Source organism: Quercus suber, unplaced genomic scaffold (genome assembly GCF_002906115.3).
Source record: "Quercus suber isolate HL8 unplaced genomic scaffold, Cork oak 2.0 scaffold_217, whole genome shotgun sequence".
Lineage (NCBI taxonomy): Eukaryota > Viridiplantae > Streptophyta > Magnoliopsida > Fagales > Fagaceae > Quercus > Quercus suber.
In genome coordinates, this window is record NW_027069675.1 from 70152 (window position 1) to 80571 (window position 10420).

General features: G+C 38.9%; 1 protein-coding gene across 1 annotated transcript; it reads right to left on the reverse strand.

Annotated features, from left to right (window-relative positions):
* Window positions 1–1003: 1003 nt before the first annotated feature.
* LOC111995689 (stress-induced protein KIN2) lies at window positions 1004–1912 on the reverse strand. The gene is made up of 3 exons (XM_024027621.2): window positions 1775–1912; window positions 1400–1468; window positions 1004–1277 (listed from the first exon to the last, which is right to left on the reverse strand). The coding sequence occupies exons 1-3, from the start codon at window positions 1829–1831 to the stop codon at window positions 1203–1205; spliced, it is 201 nt and encodes a 66-aa protein (XP_023883389.1). The 5' UTR covers window positions 1832–1912; the 3' UTR covers window positions 1004–1202.
* Window positions 1913–10420: the final 8508 nt, after the last annotated feature.

A 10420-nucleotide genomic window follows, 5' to 3' on the forward strand; every position in this document is an offset into this window, starting at 1 on the left:
AGCTACCAAACATAAGGCCATACTTTTATTCATAAGAGCTGTGCAGACAGATTTAAAAAGAATAGGCGATAGATAATATCATAAGAAAGGTGGCTCAAGTTCTAACGCTATAATTTAAAATGCTTGATGAATTTCAATATGTTTTCCTCTTCTTTGGGTTTGTGGGAATCTACGTTAACGGAAAATTATGTACAAAATAGGAGGTTTATCTGAAGAAGGCTTGGGTTTGTGTTGTTGCAGTCTTATTGAGTTGTTTAAATAATGCATAGGGTTCCTATTGAACTCATCCTGTTATTATGTTGATATATAGGCTGTAGATATATCTAATGTGGTGAACCATCTTAGTAAAGTTGGCTGCTGAACGCCAGAATTCTAGAAGCGTTATAACTCACTTTCGTAGTGATAAAATGTTTTGGTCTCTTCTTCACAAATTTGTGAAGAAAATCTATGGATGATTTCTCATACATATTGGGCATGTCCTCAATTTAAAGGGCATTTAGATACTTTAAATTCTAAAGATCAAGTGTTAGCTTCATAATAGCCACAATTATTGAAACATAAGTTGTCTTTACAAAATTTTATTAAGAAAAAGCCAGAATATGTGTAGAGTGTGGAATGCATTTTTTAATATTCAAAAGAATGGTGGGAAGCTCCAAAAATGTAGTTAAGCACTCGGATTCACGAGTCTCTGATTACATGCCAAGTTTAATGGAAGAATTGTAATATTGAACCAAAATAAAAAAATATGTTGAAGCATTGAAATTATTTTATTTTATTTTATTTTTATTTTTTATATAGTCAAAATTAATTGTACTTCAGAATCTGCCTAACAATAATTGGACACGAAATGCCTACGGCTACATAAAACCAGTAGACTTTTTGCTCATCTGTATTAAATGATCTGATTTAATTGGATTGCATTGTATAACATGTCTATTTTCGATTGCAATAGAGAAGTATTATATTTTGAATTGTAAATATAGATATAATGAAACCTTGTGCATGATCTAATACGAATGCATGGATAAAAAGTCAATAAAGGAGTTCCCTTGTTAATTCAAATGACAAATTCGACCAACTCAATGAGAGCAAGATCAAAAGAGAGTACAGAGTAGAAGAAAACAAAATTCTTAAATTAAAATTTAATAAGCACAAAATCTATTTGGGAGGGCTTGCTCGATTGATGAGGTCCAATATGATTTTCATTTGTTTGCTCCAACTTTATCCTTAACAGCATCACAAGCTCCTTCTGCCTTATCCTTCATCTGCTGGCCAGCCTGCAATATATAGAACTCCATATGTAAGCAATTAACAATGATGTAGGGCAGTATTGCTTGAGATCGAAGTATTTTGTTATGTTTATATGTAACTTTCTAACTTAGTATAAACTTTGTTGAACCTCTTGGCATGATTCCTTGGTAGATTGAGCAACATTGCTTGCCTTGTCTGCCAAGTTGCCTGCCTTTTCCTAAACCAAAAAAGAACAACACATTATAATCAACATTTAAAATGTCAACGAGCATTGCGTTCATGCATGAAACATCCATCCATGCCTATGTAAATCCTTTTAGATTCAGTTTGCCTAAGAAGAGCCATATCATAGGCGTATCTTGGACATATTGGCACTTAAAATAAAAAATCAGGGTACGCATACAAGAGTATCCTAGAGATATCCGGTGTCGGATGCAAATATACGAGCTAAACTGGAGTATCCGTGCTTACTAGATGTATGCTACAATGCTAATAGATGTAAATAGGATGGATAGAAACTCACCTGAGCTTGGCCCTTGGCCTGGCCAGCTTGGTAACTTGCATTTTGGGATTTGTCCATCTTCAGTTTCTGCTTGGAACACAAACACTAACAATGTAACTCAGGCTCTAAAATTCAACTTGGGTGATTCTACAAACAAATGTGAGGCAAAATTTATAGGATTTTCAAACCAATCCACTAATTGACACGTTTATGTTTTCTCAAATATGCTCACAACATGTGTCATCATATGATTGAAGTTTGGCATTTTTATTCGGCCTTAGGACCAGGTGCTTCTTTTGATGATATGCACACTAACCATTCAATTCAAAATTGGTTACGATTTTAGAGGGATATATATGAACTTGGCCTTGACACTACTTGCAATGAATTTGCTACTCTACAGTCTAGACTGTCCTAGTGATAAAGTTCGCTTGTGGTAATTAAACTTTGTCCATTATTGAGAAATACATATAAACTTCACATTTTTTGAGTCATATGATGTGATAAAAATAAATATATAATAAAAAGAGACCCTAAAAAATTCACAAGCACATACGCTATGCATATTCTTGCTCTATCAAGTAGTAAGCAAAAATACTCATTATCAATCATACATTTGTACAAATATTTCATGTCCAGATTTTATGTATAGATCTTAGTTTGCTCCAAAGGTACGTAAAGGACCCCATCATCATCAACTGGCACCACATGAAAGATTAATAGTAACCTTAAAACTTTTAAGTAATTAAATGTTACCTCCACTTTCAGTGTCAGATTGTCCTTATAAACTGGGCTAGAATAGAGTCTTCCAGACTACATAGATCCAGTCTTAGGCCAGATGGGCTTGATTGATTTGCATCCTATAATAACTACGTTGTATTAATTTGAATTTTAATGCAGGTAAAACCCAAATTGATTAAAAGTCTTACAATAAGATGTGAATTATTTCCTAAAGCCACAAAATTTTCTACAACAATTTTACAAAACTTCTAATGTAGTAAATTCTTATTGGTTTGCATTTGCGCTCAACACTTACATCACTTTTTTACTTACTAATAGCCACTTACCATTATAGCAATTTGTAAAAAAAAAAAAAATTGTAATTCTTGCATTCTCCTCCTTTTAAAAGTTATAATAAAAAATTTATAAATCTAAATTTTAAAACAAAATATACCATCCCAAAAAAATTAGCCCAAAAACAATAATTACCAATAGTAAAACTATAAACAATTAAGCTCAATTAACAAATTTTACCCAAAAAAAAAAAACAACCCAGCCCTTTAAAAAATTTTAAACAAAATAATTTTGTCCTTACTAGAAAGGAGATGCACATATAAAAAACACAAACAAATAAAAAAAACCCTTTAGCAGTTAAGTACTTGTAAGGACGCAATTTCAGTTCCTAACTCAAAGGATGGATAAACTTAGGCTTAAAAAGCCTAATACAATGAATTTGTAGAATGGTTTGGAAAACTGGGCTTTAATGAATCAGACAACAAGTAAAATGGATTTAGATGACAAGAAAATGAAGATAGGTTGGTTTAACTTAAAAAAAAATCGTCCTCGGCACAATTTGAGGAGAACAGTTCTTATATATTTCTCTCAAATTTGATTACAAGTTCAACTCTTGATTACTATAGTATTTTTCTCTTAATTTCTTGATCCCCTTCCCTTAAGATCTTCTTTCTATTTTATACTATCCTTCTCCTTCATCTCTACTTTCTAGGTGTGGACTAAATCACTAGACTTGATCCTTGTCCCATTAACACCTTCTGAAGTCCTTGGGGAGTAGCTGTAAGGTTGAAAGATACTATTCAGGTATCACTTTTTCATTAATGTGGTCAGAGAGTTAGCTGCAGAGTATTTAATGCGGTGGTAGCAGCTTTCCCTTTAGATATTTCATGGCCTCCCTTTGTCCTGTTCCTTCTTGATACTTATCCTCATTAGTGGAATCATCCAGAATGTTGCTCTTGATGTCAAACTGCACCTTCTGACCTCGGCTTTACTCAGTTGAGGAAGCATTCCTCCTTGGACTACCTTCTTAGATAATCATGATCAGACTTCACCTCTTTATTTACCAACACGGATTCTTAGGAAGATGTATACTTGTCCTTGGACTACTTAATATTCTCGAATTGGGCCCTTGACCCAATATATACATAGATATGTATTCTTGGGCCTATCGCCCCTACAATAGCACTTCAAAATTCTTCTTTCGGGCTCTTCGGGAAGAAATGAGGATTTCGATGTCACTATAGTTACTCCGTGCCCATCATACATCACCTCTAGCTGCGCAGATGCCCTTTTAACTGCCCAAGGCATGCTCCTGATGCTTCAACATATGAGATGCGCCCTCATTAAATTTTTACAGCTCCATGTTCCACATGTTCTATAGCACGATGTTGATCCCACGGTTGAGGATTTTGCTAGAACCTGGGCGGGAATTTTCCAGCTTACAACTATCCTTCTAATATAAGTACTGCCCGAATCAATCGTTCTTCTCACTTTAGCGCTCATACACTGAACCTGCAAACTTACCCAATTCACTTGTGCCCTCACACTTACCAAGAGCCAGTCCGAAGAGAGTTTTCCTTTTTATGTAAGTCGTCACAAATCTTACATTTATTTTCCATCTACTTTTCTTTTCTCTGTCTTTTTCTCCTCGTCTTTTCTTCCCTTTCTTTATCTTTTTAGTATCTTCAAACCTCTCTTAGGAATGGGGAGGTTTGCCTATTTGGTAGACTTCGAGGAGGCTATAGAGAGCTTCAAAGCCTTGTATAGGATCCCACTAGGAGTTTCCATTAGGTATTGTAAGGAGGGAGAATGGCATGCGGCTAGGCGGGAGGGAGAGGTGGTTATCCCAATGATCGCCTTCATAGAGGGAGGGATGAGAATCTCTATGGGTATAGTAACTAGGGATTACCTAAGGGCTCATAGGCTAGCTCCCACTTAATGTGCCCTCAACATGTTTAGAATATTAGGTAGTGTCGACACCCTAAATGAAAAAATGGGCCTCAACCTCATCCACCACGATGTCAATTCGGTCTATAATCTTCACCACTTGAAAGGGTAGAGGTACTTCCTAAACACTAGGTACCTCAAGGTTAGACTTATCTCCTGTATCCCTGATACCAAGAAGGGCATGAACAAGGATTTCTTGATCATCTCGGGGGAGTGGCACGATGGCCTCCCTTGCCCGACGAGAGAAGGGCGACCAGTTGGGGTTTTAGGTTTAGGTTTATTTCTTCAAAGTTACCCTTTCTTCACATTGAAACATTCTGTACCTATTTTCTTCTTTTTGTGATGATACTTGAAATTTCTCTTGATTTGCAGTGTTCTTTTTTTCCTGATTGTGTTTTCTAACTGTTTTATAGATCATCATGCCACTATTCTTAACTTCAATCTTGTCAACAAGTAAAGCTTAGACAAAATACTACAAGCCGAGGTGTTTGTACACAAGGACGGTCAACTCCGAGTGGCCCACCTGATCCTTGAGTACACCCCGCTCTCATCAAGTTTCCAGGAGCCAAAGTGCATAATAAGAGCAAAGGACCCTCGCCTACACCAGATTAACATAGCTGTGCCAGGCTTCCTAAATCTGGGCTTTGTACCTCAAGGCGTACTAAAGGTAGAACCGATCCTTCCGTTCAAAGCCAAGGACGAGGCCACCCTTTCACAACCAGCCGTCAAAGAAAAAGAAGAGGAAGGAAAAGAAGAAGAAGAAGAAGAAGTAGAAGAAGAAGAAGAACAAGTGGTCGAAGTGTTTAACTCCGAGGATGACTTTAAGGTGTTCAACCAACCTCAGTCCCTAGAGGCTTTCACTAATGATTTCAGTCACCTTCCCTTAGCCAAAGTAAGCCAGATTCAAGGGGATTCTTCTGTCTTGGAAGCTATGGGGATACAATGCAAACCCAGGGCCAGCCTCATGGAAGTGATGGAGTCCCAAGTTGGGGGAAAGGCACTTGAGGCGGTTGCTCAAGCTAAACCTCCCTCTCTTACCCCTTCTCATGACCTTTAGCAAAAGATTGCCGATAAGAAGAGTAAAAGAGAGCAGAAGGGGAAGGACGTGGTGGAAGAAGGTCAAGGTGGCCTTTTTAAGGAAATGGAGCCTTAAAAGGGGGCCAAGATTACCTAGACATAGTCCCTAGGCGATGGGGTGCCCGGAGACAAGGGACGAGATCTTTGTGCCAGGGTTCTAAATTGGAACCCGCCTTTGGTGCTAGATGGGTCCCCTTTCCCTGCAAACTCATCAATCAGTGACTTTCAAAGGGGAAAGGCTGTGTATGTAGCAGATGCTGTAGAGTAAGCTTTGCTACTACTCGAGGACATGGTCGACCTGAGGACCATGAAGAAACACGAGATGTTTCTAAGTCTAAAAGGAGACCTTGCTATGGTAAGCCCTTTAAGCTAAGTGTTTTTTTTTTTAAAAAAAAAAAAAAAAAAAATACTAACTACCAAGTTTCCTTTGCAAGCTGTCCAAGCTGCTTTTAGAGCTGAGGAGTTGGTGGATGCTTCCCACCAAAAAATGAAGGATAAGGAGGGTAGGCGAGTTGCTGTTATTGAGGCCTTCAAGGTGGTCGAGAAGAGGTTAAAGGAGTCTGATGCCAAGCTCGCCAAGGCAGAAAAGGGTAGGAAAAGTGCCGAGACAGCACTAGATAGGGCGGAGAGGCAGGCGAAGACTCAGTGTAAGCAACTCCGCTTGACCAAGGATGTGCATGCTGCTACTAGAGAAGAAATTAAGCTGCTGAAGAAAAAACTAAAGGATGCTGAGAAGGCCAAGTACCAGGCCAAAAAAGAAGGCTACAACGTGGGGGTAGTTGAGACCGAGGAGGCCCTCAAGACCGAGGTCTTGGGGGTATGTCGAGCATATTGCCTCCAAGTGTGGAATGAGACTCTTAACCTGGTAGGGGTTAAGGCCTCCTTGGCACTTAGAAGAGTGGATAATGTGTACTACCCCCCTGCAATCTAGGCGCTAGGCTTTTCAACCTCCCCAGATGATGCAATCCCCAACGTTGCAAGCCCTATTGAAGAGGCTTCATCCAAGGACCTTCTTCACTCCAACAGTCCTCAGGAAGTGGTAGAGCAAGCCAACCTAGCTGATAAAGAGAAAGAAGTTTCTAAGGAGGTCACCCCCGAGATGACCAAGCTCTCGAACACACCTAGGGATTCTTCCAAGGAAGGAGTGGTCTCTCAAAACCTAGAGTTGGTTTTGGCAACTCTCCCTATTCTTGCCAAGGAAGACCCCAAGGGTAAGGGCCTAGCATCCTCAGCAGCAGCAACCACCCAGCCCACCAAGACTCCAAAAGATGAACTTGTAATAAAGATGAAACCATGAATTGTCTTTTGTTGTTATTGTTGTTTTTTATTATTTTTTTAAAATTTTTTATTTATTCCTAGAACTTGTAATTCAATTTGATCTTTTGTAATCAACTTTGCCTCTTCGTAAGGCTCAGATCAATAATAACTACAAGTTTTTCTTTCATATCTTTGATGTTTTTATTGATCTTAACATAGTTTGTGTCTTATCTAACACTTAACTAACCTAGAGGTGAGATACAACTCCGTTCATGTATATAAATGGTAAAGTGCCAATTCATGTCAGACTCCATCTAGCTTTCCTTCCATTACTAAGTTTAAGGAGCTAGACATAATAATCAGCTCTTACATAGATCATGAATATAATCCTAAATGCTTTAATTGATGCTCACGGGCATGCAATTGGTCATGCCATTTCAATGAAAATCTATATTATTTAGAATGGATGATCTTATCAGACCTTTAAATTATCAATTTACCTAAGGTATGTGGTCCGAGGAGCCAAGCGTGACCAAGGTTTCTGATTGATACTTAGAAAAATGGTTTGAAATATTAATTTACCCAAAGCATGTGGTTCGAGGAACCAGACATAACTGAGGTTCTGTTTAATACTTAGATGGATGTCAAGAAGTATTAATTTACCCAAAGCATGTGGTTCGAGAAACCAGTCATAGCTAAGTTTCTGTTTAATACTTAGATAGTTAACCCAAAAATATCAATTTACCCAAGGTATGTGGTCCGAGGAGCTAGGCATGACTAAGGTTTTATTTGATACTTAGAAAAATGATATGAAGCATTAATTTACCCAAAGTAGCTGGTTCGAGGAACCAGATATAACTGAGGTTCTGTTTAACACTTAGATGGATGTCAAGAAGTATTAATTTACCCAAAGCATGTGGTTCGAGGAGCCAGGCATAGCCAATGTTCTGTTTAATACTTAGTTAACAAAAAAAATATCAATTTACCCAAGGTATGTAGTTTGAGGAGCCAGGCCTGACCAAGGTTTCTATTTGATACTCAAACAAATAGTAGGACGCATGACGCATAATATAATAAAACTAAATATGGTAAAGAAATCTTTCATTAATAATAATACCTTCTTAGGTTGTTTACATTCCAAGGGCATGGTACAACCTTTTATTTTTTTAATTTTTTTTAATTTTTATTATCTAAGTCCTCAAGATAGTATGCACCTATTCTAGCCACTGATGTGATGTGATATGGCCCTTCCTAGTTGGGCCCTAACTTTCCCTAGGCTGGGTTCTTGGCAGTACCCAAAACCTTTCTTAACACCAAGTCTCCAGGTGCTAGTGGCATCAACCTTACATTTAAGTCATACCCCTGCTTGAGCTTATATTGATAGTACACCAGCTAAACCATAGCATTTTCCCTACACTTTTCAATTAAATCTAAACTCTTTTCTAATAGCCCATCATTGCTACTCGAAGCAAAAGAGCTTGTCCTCAACGTTGGAAATCTTGTCTCTAGAGGAATCATAGCCTCGGCCCTATAAGTCATTAAAAATGGAGTCTCCCTAGTGGACCTACGAGGTGTAGTCCAGTATGTCTAAAGGACGTGTGGCAATTTTTCCACCCATTTTTCTTTTGCGTCATCCAGTCTCTTTTTGAGCCCATTTACTATGACCTTATTGACACCTTCCCCTGTGGATATGCCGAGGTGGAATATCTATTTGTTATGCCCAGGTCACAGCAATACCTTTTGAAGGCTTTGTTATCAAACTGAAGTCCATTGTCCGAGATGAGTATACAAGGGATTCAAAACTGAGTGACAATATTTTTCCAGACAAATCTTTTGGCATCCATATCCTTGATATTTTCTAGGGGTTTAGCTTTAACCTATTTGGTGAAGAAATCCATTGCAACCAGCAACCATCTCATATTCCTTGCTGCCTTAGGGAAGGGCCCTACAATATCCAAGCCCCATTGAGTAAAAGGCCAAGGGATGGCCAGTGGGTTTAGGACACCTCCTGGTTGGTGAATTTTTGGAGATCTTTGGCATTGGTCGCACCTCTTTACATACTTTTGTGCATCTCTTTGCATATTCGGCCACTAATATCCCTGAGTAAAGGCCCTATGAGATAGGAATCTGCCTCCCGAGGTAAATCTTGTGCCAAGGAGGTGGCGAGCGTGGCAAGAGAGTTAGCATGTGTATTTTTGCTTATAGGAATCTGTTATAAAGTGAAAGACTTAAAACTTGATTGCAAGTGTCTAATCTGATTCAAGTATTCTTGCATTCTCGGATCTTTGGCCTTCAACTCTCCTTTTACCTGGCCTACCACCAACCTCGAATTTGAAAGCATCTTTACTGTTCTTTCTCCCATTTTTTGAACCATAGTCATCCTTACCAATAGAGCTTCATACTCAGCTTCATTATTTATGGCTGAAAAACCCAACCTCAAGGATTTTTCAATAATGATCTTCTCAGGAGAAGTTATGACTAGCCTCACTCCAGATTCTCTTTGGTTTGCTACACCATCAACGTACACTCTCCAGGATAAAGGTTCATGCAAGGAGACCATGCCAACTGATTTTTCATCCATGTTCTGCTTCTGAGCTTCTTCTTCCAACGGGGATTTAGCAAACTCGACTACCAAGTCTACGAGAACTTGACCCTTGACAGAGGTGCGGGGCATATACTTGATATCAAAAGCCCATAGGATCGTACCCTTCTTGGAATCCACCCTGTGTAATTAACACTCTGGGATAGAGTTTTGAGTAGAAGTTGGGTTAGAACAAAAACTATATGGGACTGGAAATAGTAGGGGAGTTTACGTGTAGTATGCACCATTGCTAGAATGGCATTTTCCAGTGGTAAGTAATGTACCTCGGCCTTATGCAATGACTTGCTCACATAATAAACTGGCCTTTGCACACAACTATTGACTCGTATCAGCACCAAGCTCACCGCATGGGACGCCGCAATGATGTAACCAAATAAAACCTCGTCCACCTCAGGCCTGGACATAATGGGTGGCCGAGAAAGGTATTCCTTCAACTGCTTGAAGGCCAGGCCACACTCCTCTATCCATTCAAATCCCTTCCATTTGTTTAACAACTAGAAGAAAGGTCTACACCTGTTTGCTAATCGAGAAATGAATCGGTTTAGAGCAGTAGTCATCCTGTTAACTTCTGGACCTCTTTGGGATTCCGAGGTGGCCATAAACTGTTATTGCTCTCATTTGGTCAGGATTGATTTCAATTCCACGATGAGCGACCATGTACCCCAGAAACTTTCCTAAACCAACACCGAAAGAGAATTTAGAAGCTTTAAGGCATAGATTGTGTTTCCTCAATATCTCAAAGACATTCTCGAGGCCGTTAACGTGCTCAA

Coding starts and splice junctions, on each gene's coding strand:
- LOC111995689 (XM_024027621.2), bottom strand. CDS start 1,831: ATGGACAAATCCCAAAATGCAAGTTACCAAGCTGGCCAGGCCAAGGGC. Junction 1,469..1,774: donor AGGCCAAGGGCCAAGCTCAG/GTGAGTTTCTAT, acceptor TTTTTGGTTTAG/GAAAAGGCAGGCAACTTGGC. Junction 1,278..1,399: donor CCAAGGAATCATGCCAAGAG/GTTCAACAAAGT, acceptor TATATATTGCAG/GCTGGCCAGCAGATGAAGGA.